The sequence below is a fragment of the Dermacentor variabilis genome, unplaced genomic scaffold (assembly GCF_050947875.1).
Source record: "Dermacentor variabilis isolate Ectoservices unplaced genomic scaffold, ASM5094787v1 scaffold_33, whole genome shotgun sequence".
NCBI lineage: Eukaryota > Metazoa > Arthropoda > Arachnida > Ixodida > Ixodidae > Dermacentor > Dermacentor variabilis.
The window spans coordinates 94203-110614 of record NW_027460511.1 but is presented as its reverse complement, the minus strand read 5'-3'; the positions used below and the strand labels follow the sequence as shown (position 1 = coordinate 110614).

The following is a 16412-nucleotide window of genomic DNA, read 5'->3' as shown; positions in this document are numbered from 1 at the left end:
AGTTTGTTTTTATCAGCACACCATCAAAAATTAGGGAGGAAAGTAGCCACGCTCTCGTGTTTCAGTTCAGAGAGAAATCGTAAGAAATCCAAACAGATATGCAGAGACTCTTTACCAATCAGCTTTATGAGGCCAGAAAAGTTTCAAAAAATGATTATTGACATGTACGTAGTTGCTATCAGACATCTGGTCTTAAATAACTGAACGCACATTGTAGGTGCGTTCAAAGAGAGAAAGTTGCCCATTATTGCCCGCGTAACTCGGTGGAGGACTAGAAAAAACACGGAGTCAAGAAACGTCTCTACGCTCAAATGCACTCCATAAGGCACTTACGCGGATTTTATTCGTGGAGGTATATCACATATCCGTCAATTTTGAATGAAGTTCGAATCTACCAAGACTTGGAGATTTTCTCAAGGTTCTCTAACCGGGACTGTTTACGAATGTGTCGCATTCAATATCGTTGGGGACGTCCTATTTGTGTCATTTCGGGTAGGATTCATATTCAGTGGTGCGCCAATTAAAGTAGCAGTGAATGTCTGCTAGACTATATTTGAATTGGATACGGCTGTACCTCAGAAATTTCAGAAAAACGAACGAGACATTGACAGCCTGTTGTATGGTACTTCGATATCAATTCCCTGTATAACTAAATACATTTCCACCATCTGCGTCGGCGCCGCGACGATGTTCTGGATATATCTAAGTACATACAACTTTCAATAAATAAACATAAAAAACATTGTTGAGCGACAGGTTTCAAACAAAGAACGTCCAGAACCGAAGCCCGGCATTCTATTTTTTGGCAACGCACTAATTTTTTTTGCGTATCGCTTAGTAGTAATGTCGGTGGTGGGGACACACCCTTGCGGAAACACATTTAGGGACACACAGGAAGAACAAATAGAGACCACGTTATGCAGCTCAGAATCAAGCGTGAAATGCTGTCTTAGTGAGCGCTACCTTTGTAAGCATCCCTCGTAAATATATATGCAATATATATGTACACACACACACACATATTATATATATATATATATATATATATATACAATACGCATTTACATCGATGCATGCAAATTTTAGGACAATACTTTTTGTTAATGTGCATGCCTTCATGTTCTTCTCTTTCCGCAGTATGATAGCATTGTGGTAACCCCCAATCTGATTTTGTTGATGTTGCTTTTCTTACAACTGGGGCACCCTCCTATAACTCCTAAAACGCGTATCTATCTCGTTATTAGAAATGTTTGTTACGCGTACAAGGATGGCGTTGGATCGCCAACTGATAACATTTTTTTTACCTCATTGTCAGCCATAAGGTGCGCGCGATGCACTTTCTGTAGCTACATTGTTGCTAGGTTACGCACCCAATGCTGTTTCTTGTCGTAGTACCACTTTCTAGTACAATGGTCACCTGCCAATCTTCTTTTGTATTATGAGATCTTGCTCAGCAAAGAATAAAGCTCGAAAGCAAGTCACGTGTTTTTTTCCAGTAGAAGCTTCTGTAGCGGTCACATCGTCACTAATTTGGCACACTACCCTTTACGTCATTTTATATTGCGCTCTTATGTTATCCATGCACCTCATTTGCCTCGGACCTAGTTTTGCGTCTTTCTTGTGCGTGACGGGATTTTGCATCCTCATGTTTGTATGCCTTTTCTTGTTGCATTACACAAGTGCCCTAGACGAATGCAAGTTACGGTAAGGCCTAATATATTCACTTTTGTCGCCTCAATTATTTGTACTAGTTGTATTTGTCCGTTTTCTGCAGGCGAGAGCGATCTTTCCTCGAGATAGCTGTTAAATTTTGTTTTAACCCGCCGTGGTTCCTCAGTGGGTATAGTGTTAGGCTGCTCAGCACGAGGTCGCGGGATCGAATCCCGGCCACGACGGCCGCATTTCGATGGGGGCGAAATGCGAAAACAGCCGTGTACTCAGATTCAGATGCACGTTAAAGAACCCCAGGTGGTTGAAATTTCCGGATTCCTCCACTACGGCGTGCCTAATAATCAGAAAGTTGTTCTGGCACGTAAAACCCTATAATCTAAATTTTGTTTTGCTTGTGTGCGCTATCCCTAGTTATGTGTGTAATGCACCATAACCTATATTGACCTTCCGGTTTCATAAGCATTGAAACTTTCTTTATTTCAGGTTCGTTTTCGTAAGTAGTTGCACTATTATTGTCATCCACCCCTGCCTTGGCTGCTAAAGGGGTGGCTTAACAAAGAAATAAAAAAAAACTAAATAATTAATAAATTAATTCGTTGACGTAGCACGGGACGGTATGGCGGATGGGCAGCCAACAAAGCAGAAAAATAGGCGAGTGACTGGTTTGTTTAAAACAAATTAGGGCTAATGCCTATTTTTTATTTTATAGCCAACCTCTCTTGCCGAAACAGAAATATTGTAGTGATCTATATCACGGAGCGCTTGCTGGTTTCCTTTCCAGTGGACCGTTTACTAAACATTGAATGGTAAGGCTCTCACATTTATATAGTTCCGGTGGAACCCATGACAACTCGATGAAGAACATTATGATTAATCTGTGAAATGCTAACATTAGAACAAACCGGGCAACATCACATTTGTGAATAAAACAAATATGCTCTTGAGAACGGTATATATACATTTTTGTCATTCCTACTTAAATTGAACAGCGCTGTGCCAAGGCTAAGGTAGTCTTAAATTTACTTACAGCACTTTGATTGTTTCGGGGGCATAGCTGAAAAGAGAAAAAATAGCATTTTAGCATTGCTTTTGTTTGGCTATGGTAAAACTGTAGCGCAAACAAAGAAGGGAGGATTAGATTGTTTACAATCGAGTTTGGACTCAAAGCTAAGTTCATTACAGGAAACAATCATATATATGCACCACTGCTAACTTCAATGAGCATCTGCAATCTACAGAAAAACAAGAAATGTAAAAAGGTCACACACAATTCAAAAAGGTGAGCTTTTGTTAGCGATTACACTACTAGCTAACCCAGCCTTCAGTGTTGTTATTTGTCTCCTTAGAAAACAGCTGTACAGCCCCAATATCAAACGTGCATGTCCCACCAGTTCGCACTATATTGTTCCACGACTAGGCGGTCTGTAGAGCGCTGTACGAAGGCTGTTCAGCGACGCGAACATTCTTCATTACAACGTCATCACTACTCACTTTTAATGAACATTTATAAATTTAACGCCTACTCACACAGTAGAATTTTTAACATTCCCTGTGCAGTCATGTGTGAAATTTTGCTGCGATGCACCAGCCTAATTTATTGCGCAGTATTTTTTGAAAATTCTATTTCACAATGTCTCGAAAATTTCAACAACCTTAGGTTATTAAGGTTGAGGGAAGGTGCCCATAAAATGATTCATTCGCAACTTTTCTTCAGCATTATCTCAGTGTTTGAATCCAGACCGAAATTCTGCTACAGTGCACGCAAGAGCTCACAATTAAGTGCAGTAAATACGCTTAGAAAATATAGGCGCACTGCCTCAACGTTGATATTTGAACGTATGCTGCCTTTTTGTCAGCATGTTGTAAAACCATAGCCCCCGGAGTTACACTGGACCGCTGCCGTGGAATTTAGCGCATAGCTGAAGGCGAAATGCCCAAATTTCATGGACGGGCGGCAATTTCAGAGCACTCATTTAGTGCATCATTTGAAACAGTGAAGAATTATTACAATTGAGGTTGCGCAAAGTGTTATAGGTTGTAGCCATACTATAATGAAAGTATGCAGATTATATCCATCGTCGTATCACCTTACTTGCATGAAATAAAATAGGTGCTTGCAGTCAGGTTAAACACTTGTCCCAAGGCGTCAAACGTATCTAAACCAACATACGGACACAAACTAGAAAGACATGTACGGATCAGCGTGTATTCGTGTTGACAGTCTGCGCTCGTCTCGTAAGCATATGAGCAGCTTAAGGTGCGGTGGAGAATAAGCATGCGGAAACGGACGGGAGGACGGTGACGACGTGTAAGTACTTCCAGTCGTCTCGTGCGCGCCACAAACAGGGATACCACGTGGTCGGGTGACAGTGGCAGCTTAAATATGTGGTGCCACAACAGGCAGCTTTAGAGGGGCAAGTGTTAGTGCTGGAGTGACTTGGGTTTGAGTGTACGGCACCGGCTCAGTTGCGCGTCCTAAAAGACAAAGTTCACGTGTAAAATCCTTGGGGTAAATTGTTTTATTTGTAGGAATAAAATCTTATGATCAGTAGCGCCGTCGCAACGGTTTAAGGCTGAAAGACCTGTGTTATGAGCTTCAAGGCGTATCCAGCCAACCTTTTCGCACAGGTGATCATTATTCCGACAAAGCTAAATGTAGTGTATGGCCATCTGGGCGTTTCTAACAAACGAGTGAGACGTGTGATCAGTGATTTCTCTCATCGTGTGCTTTATTTTGTACGCTTCGACAATAGATTATAGTTGATGCGTTTCTAAAGACAGAGTAGAATCAAAAGGCAGTTAGTGGACCCCTCGACCTTGCTCGGGCACGACTACGCGCGAAGCCGGTGCATGGCAGCACAACTGAGGACCTGACATGGTTGAGAGAAAGCCGACCTGGAAATACGGCCGGCTTCTAGATTTCTACACGAGAAGTTAGGCAAAGCCGTCAGGTGAACAGAGATATTGGTGAGCTTGACGTGGTCGTCCGGATTGTTATAAGCACTTTTTCGGCCTTACTCCGCCATCGAATCCTCCATGTAGTTGCACCTTGAACTGCTAAATATAACGGTGTCGAGCTGCCGCGTTATGCACTGTACAGATGGTGGTCGGGGTACGGGAGCGACATGCAATGAGCTGGTATCGCTTATGCGGAAAATGGATGGGAGCGTCCCGCTCTGGAGCTACCGTATCATAAAAGCAACCCAGCACGCCGACTAAGCACAATGGGGGTGTGGGTGTGCTGTAACTTCTCAATGCAGACTTGCACCAAATTTCCTTAACGGCAGTAGAAGCTACGGAGGAATGATAATGCGCCTCCAAAGACCACGTATCGTCGACGTTATATTTCACCAGCCAGTTGTCGATTGTCTTGAATGGAGTGCAATGGAGTACAGGACGCTTCGTTACCGGAGTTTATTGTAAAAGTGTACCCCATCTTAGTGGTACAGTTTCTAACGGTGATATAATTGTGGAACTACATTCACACACACGCGGTAGAGTTTGTGCCTTCTGCACACTCATGCCGTAAGAATATGCGCAGTCAGAATCCCCCCTTTTCTCCTGCAAAGCAGCGCATTGTTGTTCTGTTGATGATGGATAGGCCTTAATGGTGCAAGGGCCAGCTGTAGCTAAACAGTGCTATATCATATGGTAAGGAATTGTGTAATGGTGTATGAAGTGGTGAAATTGAGTTTCCAATTTAAATGTGATGTATCTGTCAGGAGGCCTAAACCAGCTTAGTGTAAACTGCGGAAAACATATAATCATCAATATGTAGACAATAAATCATGAAACAAGAGGCATAAAGGTCTCGGCGTGATGAAGTATGCCGAGACCTTTAACCGATATAAAAGTATGCATACAAGCAAAACTGCGTCCATAGGGCTCATGATGGAAAGCAAGGGCTAAGAGACCCGTGCTGTAAAAATTCACCAGTGCATTTACAGCATCAAAGGCGAGGATATGTTACACACACGACCTGAAGAAATGATTTCTAAGCTGCTCACTTCATTTCAAAAGCTAAAACATGTTTCCAGGCTAAAAAACTAGTTCTTTATTTTGAAAAAAGAAAGACTGAGTGAGGTGGAGAGCGTTGACAATACGCTGCATGAAAGTACTTTTTACGTTCAGTTTCCATTTTTTGCACTAGACGAGAACATGGAGAACTGTAAGGCTGCCGCAAAATCTTGCAAATGAGGCACGGTCACTTCTAGTAAATAGGTAATAGTGTGGGCCGAAGGTATCCCATGCTCAATCGACAAAGAAGCACTTCCTGGTAATTTGTTGATTTATGTAGTATCCAGTCACCTAATTTGGGTTTGATCTAGTGCAGTTTATTGGATACATGCGTATCCCACTGTTTTCGCCAGTGACTCTGAAGATTGTGACATAAGTATGGTTTAATGTCCGTGGCTGGAATGGGCATGTTTGTACAGGTGTCGCTAAAACCTACTGAGATAGCGTTCTCGTCAGCAGCTTCATTGCCTTTTACACCGCTGTGGCCAAGCGCCTATGAAAGCATAACTTGTTCACCCAAACAAGCAAAGCTTAGTAATGCATGTTGCTAGTTAAAGACATTGCTCCTACATTTACGATAACTCGATAGGGCTCGAAATTACTATATGAGTCCATGAACACACAATAGCCCTTGTGTGATGTGTTTGTCTAGTGTGCTGAACTGCAGAGAGGATCGCGTATTGTTCTGCCGTATAAGTACTTGTATATTGATTCAATGTACCAGATATTAAAAAGGATGGTTCTTGAGCGGCGTAACCGACACGAGGAAGAACCTTCAGAAGGATCTGTATAAAATTCCAGCAGAAGCATGATTCTCCTTTATTTCAAGAAAATGCATGTGTGTATGGGTATTATGTACCCGTTTTGATATTTCTAAGAAAGAAATGCCACGTTCGATGGTCTGCTACCCCTAAGCTGGCGGAAGCCTAGTAGAAACTATCAGGACATTCTCAAAAAAGGGGATGCCTGTTTCTTCTAACAGTGCTTCCAACGGATGGACATAGCAGGCTAATGGCTGGGCGGTTGTGAAACAGCCTGGCCATAAGCAAGTCGGGAATAATTGAATGACACAGAGGGCCTACAGCTGATTTTACCTACCAAGGCGTAATAAAATCCTAAATATGTCATTTGGAACTGTAGATACTATTCGTTAGATTCAACGTACAGGCTTTGCACAGGACTAGGCCTGAAGGTGCTTTGGCAAGGTGGATGCCAAGTGGTGGATGGGATCTAAGGTTTTTATTGCACTACACGTAGACGGATGATATAATATAGCGCCATAGTCAAGACGTGATAATGATAGGCTTTTGTACAAGCTTATAAGGCATTTCCTGTCACTTCCCCATTATATGCGTGACAGGAGCTTCAGAAGATACATAGTATCGAGGCATTTTCCCTTTAGATACTTCTGGTGCGGGAGAAACAGGTAGCTTGCTGTCTAAAAGGCTGCCTAAAATTTGTATTCACGGCTGACAGATAGCCTTTCTCCATTGAGGTGTATTACGGGGTCGGGTAGTATGCCTTTCTTGTTAGGAAACAGGACGCACGTGCTGCTTTGATGGTATACTTTATTTCTGCTTTTCCGCCTATTCAGAGAACTTATTTAGGCTAAGCGCTCTACTCGTCACTCGCAAATACTTAGGTTACATGATTTGTAACCTATCTAGATGCCATTAACATATCAAGAATAAGCATAGTACATGGTATGCAGAATACGGCAAGTTCATCCTGACAGCAAAAAAATGCAGCTCAGCACAGGAAATTATGGAACACCAGCCTGTTGCATAAAAGAACAAAATAAAAAGGTAACCAACTCTAAGACAGTACAAGCGATGGGAGAGCCAGCTCTTAATGAGATTCAATAAGTTGCATCGGACTCCCTTTCAAGCTGATCACGGAGGATTTCATTGGGCCAAGCTGTGTCGTATGTCTTCTCCAAATCTTAAAATACTAATGAGGAAGACAGTTCGTCAACAGAAGCAGAACTGATATTTGTCTCGCGGCAAACAAAGTATTCTGTTTTGTATCTATCTTCCTTAAAACCACACTGTATGGGATCGAGTATTTTGTTGCTTTCAAGAAAATGGATGACGCGTTCTTAAACGTTTTCCTAAATAGTTTCCATAGACAAGTTGTAACAACTTTATGTCTATAACTACTGTGTTAAGAACGATCCTTACTAACTTTGAGAATATAAATTACGATTGCATTTTTCCAGGCTGACGATATGTAATGAGCAGATAACATGGAGTTTAGGGGGAAGAGTAGTGTTTGTGAGTTTCACGGTGTAAGAGTTTGATCACTTCGTACATTAATACAACTGGTCTTGCTAGCAGACATGCTACAACAATCCTATAGGGCGTGGAATCCGCCATCTTAAATGGACAATTGCATAGTGCCTTTCCGACAAAGAGGCAGTCGCTGTGCTTACTGCTGGTACGTTAAAAATGTACCTGTGTAAAAAGTGTACTGGGAATGTGCTCGAAATGTGCTCCTAGACAATCTACCTTTTCATCAAGAGTGTCTCCTTCTGTCTATACTAAAGGTGGATGATGAGTTCTGCGGCCTTTAATTTTGTTCATCCTGTTACAGGCATTGTGGTCGTCTTTATAAGAAGAATAATCTACTTACGTATTTTACCCAACTGTCCCGTTTATCGCTGTCGCATGTTCTTTTACCTTGGGATTTATTCGCCTTGAAAGTAATTAGGTTCACTAAGGTTGGGGAGTTACGTAGAAGTCCCAAGCCCTGGTTCGCCTCTTCCGCGCTTGTTTACAGTCATCATTGCAACATAAAATATGTTGCTTAAAGGCGAACCGTTTGGCTGGGGAGTGCAAAGCGATGCAGCATCAATTATAAACCTCTTAAGGATGGTACTACATCGACTGCAATAAGTGCACAGTCATCATTCCAAGGCACAAGTTTTCACAAAACCACGTCCAGTCGGCTGAATCAACTTTAAATCGAGGAAAGTGCGTAGACCACTCAGGTTGTCTTGTCAGATTTAGAACAATGAGGAAGTGCCCACATCCACAAGGGTTATGAATTACAACGCATGCCAGATATGGCACAACTGGATCCTATGTTTAGGTCTATGGAACAAAAAGTTTTGTGTGTAGGACTGCAGAAGGTTGTATTTTTCATGCAAAGCAAGCAAGATTTTGAAGAGTATAGGGTGTTTTCTATTAGCCGTCCTCTCGCATCACAGTGAGACTCTCCCCATAAAGTGTTACGGGGCGTTTCCATCTGACTAAAGTTAAAACTGTCTAAGAAAACCCGATTTTCCAATGCCCCGATCTAACAACTAAATTTACATATTCCGGCAGGTACTCATAACGCTCAAGCTTGTCATCAACTCGAATTAACGAAACTAACTTGGCCGAACTCGATTGAACAAAGTTTTCCCAGAAATACATGAGAAAAAAGCGGTATTTTTTTCTATTTTTGAAACAGATGGGCTTCTCTTCTTGTCATGGTGGTTCGATTAGCGGGAAATAAAATGTCGCCTTATATTTTGCGCATGGCTACTTTGCAATTTTATATTCCGAGGGCGCAACAAAGTTTTTCTAGATTTTAATGGCTTCCCGATTTGATGAAAGAAATAGAGCGTGGTCATCACATCGTTAAACTGAGTTCCAACTGTATGCATGGCGCCGGAAGCTCATCTATGTATTTTTAAGTTCGGTTTCATGAAGTGGATAGCTACGAGGGATGTAAACACAACTGATACTGACAGTCTTGTCAAACAACACCCCTGCAAAGCAACTGCCCCTAGGGGTGTAAGTTCTAATTCCCGGAAGGCTACACCTCTGCCGACAATGATAGCCACAACACCGGATGACACGACAGTGTCATCGCGGTCTTTACGAAAAATAGCACATTGTAGGCAGAAATTTGTTTGCGTGGGCTTTAAGTGTGTCTCTTGAACACACAGCACTATTGGATTATACTTATTAGGGAGTTCTGTGACGTAATCGAGGTTGTGGAGGAGACCTCCCTCATTCCAGTGTATTATATGTGCATCTATGTTGAATGCGGTTTTCGTGCTCTGTTTTTAAGAAGAAAGAGTTAAATCACAGAGCCTTTTCTTGGCGCCGTGATGGAAGGTTCGTGTTTTCTGGAGCATTTCTGAGCATTTGGGCCCTTACAGATCCAAACAATCAGCATCAGCCCAGCCCCAAGGGTCCCCTTTTCCCCGTGCACGGCTAAGCTACGCACGGGTATACGCGGGAGAGCGCAATTTTCGTGTGCTCGGGCATGTGGTGTCTCAACATACGAAACACCTGCTTCCACAAACACCCCTGCGCGGGCGCATGGTTGCTTTAAAAGTACCATTAGATGCCAAACTTCAATGAAACCATAATGAAGAAAGAGAGTATCTGAAACCCAAGAACTTTCATACTTTATTGAATATGTACTCTTTTCGTTTATCAGTATCTACATAAGTACATCATCACCAATAAAAAAGCTCATGTTGAAACTCTGATTGTCTTTCATTTATTGTCCCTATTTCCTGCCACATGCAGTGGTAGCCGAAATTTTGGAAGTCCTGCCGCTAGCCTCAACTTGGTGCACGCAATTCAAACACACGTACGGGTTGACCTATATAGTCAATAGGTACATTAGGGAATATTGTACATCCGCAGCGTGCACGCAGCAGGGACTCATTATCGAGTAGAATAAGTCAACGCAATCGGCAGGCGACGCCTGACTGAATAAGGGAAGAGCACTAGCCACTGTGCCATTAAAGGACGTCCGACAAAGCTATGCCACCGTGGTATAATTATTTGTTCGCAATGAACATTTATAATGTATCAATAAGAAAACCTTTCACATTTAGTGTAAACTATAGACGAACAAAGAATTTGTCATCTACGATGATAGTATTTGTACAGCTTAAGCATTCTCAAGATCGCACTGAAAAGTCAAGCTAGAAAAACAACAGTTACACACTGTCCGCATGTAATTTTCAGTATAGAGTCAGGGTCACTGTCTACCGAAAATTCTTCGTAAGGTGTGCATGACTAAAAGAACTGGGAGAATATATTGTTTATGGTCATTAGGTATTGCGCTTGTGACAAATTAGAGCGTGCAATAAGGTACCAGCACATTCGTTGTGAAGTAGCTTTGATAAGGAGCTCCTCGGTGTTGTCAAACATTCCGTCAGCGGTGGGGAAGGAGGTGACTGAAACAACCTTAGCTGTTAACGAAGGCAAAACTTCATCACTGCACAAACAAAGCACATTTAATTAATATGGCGGAGTTTCCAACATCGCTGCTGAAAAGCTTGCGCATGCGCAAATTTCTCTTGTTCGGCAGTTCAGAGTGGTGCCACACAGCTTCAGGAAATCAAGGTCCGGAATTACGGCATACGCAGAATGAGGTAGGGTAGAGAACTCTGCTTTCATCCGTAGTTCACCATCCTAGACAACGGCCACTACGCACGCTTTGACCATATGCAACAACCACACACTTACTCCACATAACGGACCAAGACGGACTTAAAGAAAACTCACTTTCGCCCTAGGAGACCATTAAGCGCAATCCCCAAATTCATTGCCCCCGTGTCCGACAATATTTATGAAACGACAGTTATTATGAAAGAATGACAATTATTACAGATACCTCATTTTAAAACACACAAATACGTGAACGTTTTGATGCGGACATCAAAGATGATCTAGCCACCTCATCATCATGGCTGCGCTGATCAGTTTTTGGGAGGTGATGGCGGTTAGTGACATAGCGGAAACCGCGCCCGGCTACTCGTAGAACAGGTGTTCCTGTGAGCTTTGATCGTACGCTGTAGAACAGTTCAGCAGTGTCTCTCGATGCTGGTTAGGAATGCTTCCTGGAAATATGTGCGAAGACGAGCACGTTTCTACACATAAAGAGCAATTCCATCAAGACTATTGATTAGTGGAACATTGGCTGTTGGTGGTACTTGCATTAATTGTGGCCCACACTAGCGCACCTGTAACAATCGCGTAAGCGACGATTTAGCAACTGCTGCTGGAATCACTTAGTCGTGAGAGATCGTAGAGCAAAGTGTCTCACATTACTGACCAGGAGGAACTCTAGGGTTCCGCGCAACCCAGCCAGGGCGAGGCCGTTCTCCAAGTTGTTCGCATGAAAATGGAGCCTCAAGTGTCATGGGACTGCTCTGCGCTTGAGCTCTTTGACACATACCGAGGGTTGTCAAGACGCGCGCAGTGCTATATGCACCAAGTGTTGAAACGAACACCCAACTGGTTCTTGCACAACATTGCAAGCCAGTATCTCATGTTGCAGCAGGTTTTAGATCATCACCTGCTTTACAGTGATGAAATGTCCGTGCACGTGTTCACGGCACCGCTGGAGAGCGTTTTCCCATTTGCTAGTCATGGAGATATTGGCACTAGTGATGCATTTTACTGTCTCCAATTCACGATAGTTATGTACAACATCGCTGACAGAAGTAGATTAGATGACAACTTGAATATGACAAACGAGCCTTACCAAGAAAAAACGCTTTACGCATGTCCTTCACCTCTGACAGAGAGCCGAGACATCTCGAGTTCACTCATGGCTTAGTGAGACTGTTCTAATTATATTATATAAAGACGTTGCTTCAAGCCAAAACAATACATTCTGCTCAATATATATATAAGCATTATCAATGAAATTTACCCTAGAGATTCAACTGTCGTCGTGAAACAAGCGCTGGAAAAACAGATCTGTATGGAAAAAGCAGCTCTCTTTATTCACGCGTTAGCGCTTGACGTGAGGCAAATAAGTAAAGTTTGTTGGTTGCAGATAGGATGTATATAATTGTGAGAGGGCGCAAGTTCACTCGTCTCTCTTTCATAGTTGGAAAAAAGGTGCGTTGCGTTTCTTGAACGCAGCTTGTTTGGAATATTTAGGTTCGTACCGACTATAAAGTGTTTTTGCCTATAAGAAATTTTTCTACATTCTCCATAATTCTTTAGATCAAATGTATGACACAGGCATCTTTAGATATCCTTGAATCCACTGTTTGAGACACTTCTAGAATTTCTCCTATATGTGTAGTGCATGTGTGTTTGAATGTTTTGGCTTTTTCAGCTACTATTTCTTCCATGCGTTTGCATTTAGCGTAGGAGTCACCGACACACTTTCTAATTTGCTTAAAAAAGGGCTCCACGCTCGTCGAAAGCGATCACGCTCGTCAACGTGATTTTCTTACTGCATCAGTGCTGTTTCACTCAGACATAGCAAATCATAGTCACGCTAGTTCGCTGATAATCAACGGTTGCACCATCTCACGCTTGTGTAGCGTGTCAGCAACTCGGCAAAACCTTCGCCTACATTTCATATTGAGGAGCGTGGGTTCATGTCCTAATGACATTGACCTTTGTGCAGGTACAACCGGGAATTGGGTTTGTTATGACCGTCCTAAAACATGGTGAAGTCGTTGGCGAGAGATAGGCTCCGATAAAGTTCAGGCTGTTGCGAGTTCGCGGTACGTTGTGTCGTTCCACGCACCTCCAACACAACGTTGTGGCCATGAAAAGCGTCTATTCAGATTCCACCTAGAGGTAGTTTCCAGGTCGGTCGCGGAGCGCTGAACGGGATTCCGCTAGCCAGCCGAGAGTCCTCTACCACTAATCCTACCCATTTTTGCATTCCCCACATCCTGTTGTGGCGTAAAGTCGATACGCACAAAGGATTGCCCCACTTTGCTTGCGATAATTGTGGTGTTCGATAATCAGTCCTCTTATGCTAGCAGGACACTTTGTGTGTAGATACGCGATAAATTAGCGATGAGTAACTTAAAAGGCTTCTAATTTTCTAAATTTCGGCAATACTTGCGAAGCGGAAACATATGGCCAATACAATTATCTGTTCCTTTTAATTCCAACTATACTCCCCGCATTTTACACGCCATACGTGAAATGGCCAAAGCTGCACGGAGATTGCATATATGACCACATATGGCATAAAATTGATATTTAAATGAAATGAGCCATTTTATGTGTCACTGCTATTGAAAATTGCACTGGGGGGGGGGTGAATTACGGGATTTGAAAATATTTATTGAATAGCCATTTTTTTTCAAGCGCTATGCTAGACCTGGGTAGTTAGTTTTCCCTGTCTCCTCGATGAAGTATGCGAAGCATGAATCTAATATTTGTGGAAGTTTAAAGCATCTTGTGATTGATCAGTTTAGGTTAATAGCAGTCGTGGCAAGCACGCATTTCCCACCTAAATTCTTGCGCACTACACTACTGCTGCATGGGAATACATTACATTATTAGATTGTGGCCTGAGAGGATGGGACGGAAAAATGATGGGGCATTGTACTTACGAGACCTTCGCATATGTGTAGCACTCCAACGTCCTCTCACATCCATGGGGATGTGGAGCTTTCAACACAGACTTCATACAGAAGCATTTACTGGAAATCCAATCTTCCAGATTCATCATTTGTAGATGGATGTCTTGAAAACCTTGAAGAAACTAGGGAAAGAAAAATTGACACGGAAGCGAAATGTAGCTACACATAATAAACCTGACACTATCAAAGTGATTCACGAGAACATGTAATTTTTCTTGCTTAGATATTTATGATAATGAAAATCTGAGTACAACTTTCGAAAATTTTGTGCGCACGATGTGTTTACGATCCCATTACCTTTGTTAAATTCCAGAAGTGAAATATTCTCCGCGCGTACGGCAAGCATGCTTAAAGATACATCTATTATGGGCCCATAATTTGACCATATACTTACCCCTTCAGCAACAAACAGGCCAGGAAGTACGCAATGAAATACATGCTGCGTCATAAAACTCGAAAGCGAATGTCCCCAAAGGCAGGAGAAAAAAATTGTAGCTATCCTCTAACCATGAGATTGTTAACTGCATGGCGCATCTGCTGTTGCACAACGCGGTGTTCCAGGTGCTGCGCAAACCCATATGGTCGTAAGAGAATGGTAGCAAGTGAAGTTCTTTTTGCTCAAACGGAAATGCGGTTGCAGAGAAAATACACTATTTTCATCATGTAACTAATGCTGCCACGAATAGAATGAGAGGAGGGTTTCTTCGTTTCTGAGAAATAGAACACACACACACACACACACACACACACACACACACACACACATATATATATATATATATATATATATATATATATATATATATATATATATATATATATATATATATATATACATATATAACCAGTGTAAAGGGAGGTGTTGCCGCCACCAGGAAACAGGACCTATTCCATACAGACGGATGCCCGTAGTGCGCGTCATGACCGTTATTGTGAACTGTCGTCGCAAATATGATGTGAGCCTGACTTAATGCACTATCTTGTCGTAGTCACTGCTGACGTCTTTGACACTGCCGGTAAGAAGGCCGTCGTCCTCCTTCGCCCCTTTAAGAAGCGCCCACAGCGCAAAATCTTGTGATTTGTGGATGGGTAGAATGTGTGCTCGCATGAGCCTCTTTACACAGTAGCAATCGCAGTGGTAACTAATGGTTAATCTTACTGCGGTTTCAACCTCGAGAGAAAATGAAAGAAAAGAAAGCGTTATGTTCATGTTACCAACCTGAATACAACTCGATGAGTGTTGTCTTCCGACTGGAAAACTTGGAAAATAAATTCAGATATGTTCGTGCATATATGGCATTGCAGCAAATAAAATTATATGAAGCGTTAAGTTCTCATTCTATATTCAGCACTTGGACTCTGTTGAAAATTCTCTTCGTACGGAAAGAACGAAAGCATAATTTGGGTTTGACAGCTGCGGGAAACAACTTGTTTATAAACGAGCAGTGCTATCGCAACAACGCGCTTGCCCCTGAAATGAAACAAGTAGGATTGTGATAGTAATTTTTGCAGTCAGCTGATGTTATTGTTCTTCTTGTCCTCGCAAATGGGGATACATTCAGCAGTATTTATCTGAAGGAAAGCTATTGGAGAATACGTACCTGTAGAAGGACTTCTGAAGACACCACTGGAATTAGAGGACTTCCGCCAGGGTTTTTTTGATACTGGTCACCGGCTGCAGCAAATTATTCCATGCTTTAAAGTCATCCGTTTACAGTTAACCACAATAAATTTTACATAAATTATTCATTTCAAGCAGTTGATACTAATTACCTAAACATATTCGTTATGAGTACATCGCTGAGAAGTTCCCGCGCACAATTTAAATTAGGGTTCTTCTCTGGATTATATTTATTACCATTATTCGTTCAAAAGATCTCGTGTCAAGAGAAGAAAAATATATTTTAAGCAAATATTTAACCAAAATTTCCATTCTTAATGTCACATGCCAATCCTAATTGGAAGACTTCGTCACCCTATGTAAGTATTTGCTGGCTGATGCCACCTTATGTAGCAAACATTCGCACTTCCTAACAGAACAATTTTTATTTCTGCAGTTCTCCTAGACCGCTGACATAATATGTAAACAAAATACAGCTGATAAAGCATCTATGAGTCGGTGCCGAATCCTTGATGTTTCGTTGCTTATCATCACATCACATTATGTAGACGCGCAGTTGCACGATTGTATTCGAGCCAAAGGGTAATTACATTGATTACGTGCGAAAAACAACATTTTTGTGTAGAACAGAGAAATCTCTGTTAACTTGCTCTAGGTAGTGTCGTATAAATATCGCAAACAGAGTTAACACTATAAACACTAGGCGCCAACAAATATTTGTTTAATAAATGCAGATGTAGAATTTTG

At 42.1% G+C, this 16412-nt stretch overlaps 1 protein-coding gene across 5 annotated transcripts in view; it reads right to left on the bottom strand.

Annotated features, from left to right (window-relative positions):
- LOC142569020 (uncharacterized) overlaps nt 1-16412 on the bottom strand; it is a 71906-nt gene that overhangs the window by 34448 nt on the left and 21046 nt on the right. For all 5 annotated transcript variants that reach the window (XM_075678546.1, XM_075678545.1, XM_075678548.1 and 2 more), the window contains exons 3-5: nt 15646-15719; nt 14015-14166; nt 2699-2725 (exon numbers count right to left, since the gene is read on the bottom strand). In XM_075678546.1, the coding sequence (XP_075534661.1) occupies nt 2699-2725; nt 14015-14166; nt 15646-15719 (253 nt within the window). The remainder of the gene's footprint in view (nt 1-2698; nt 2726-14014; nt 14167-15645; nt 15720-16412) is intronic.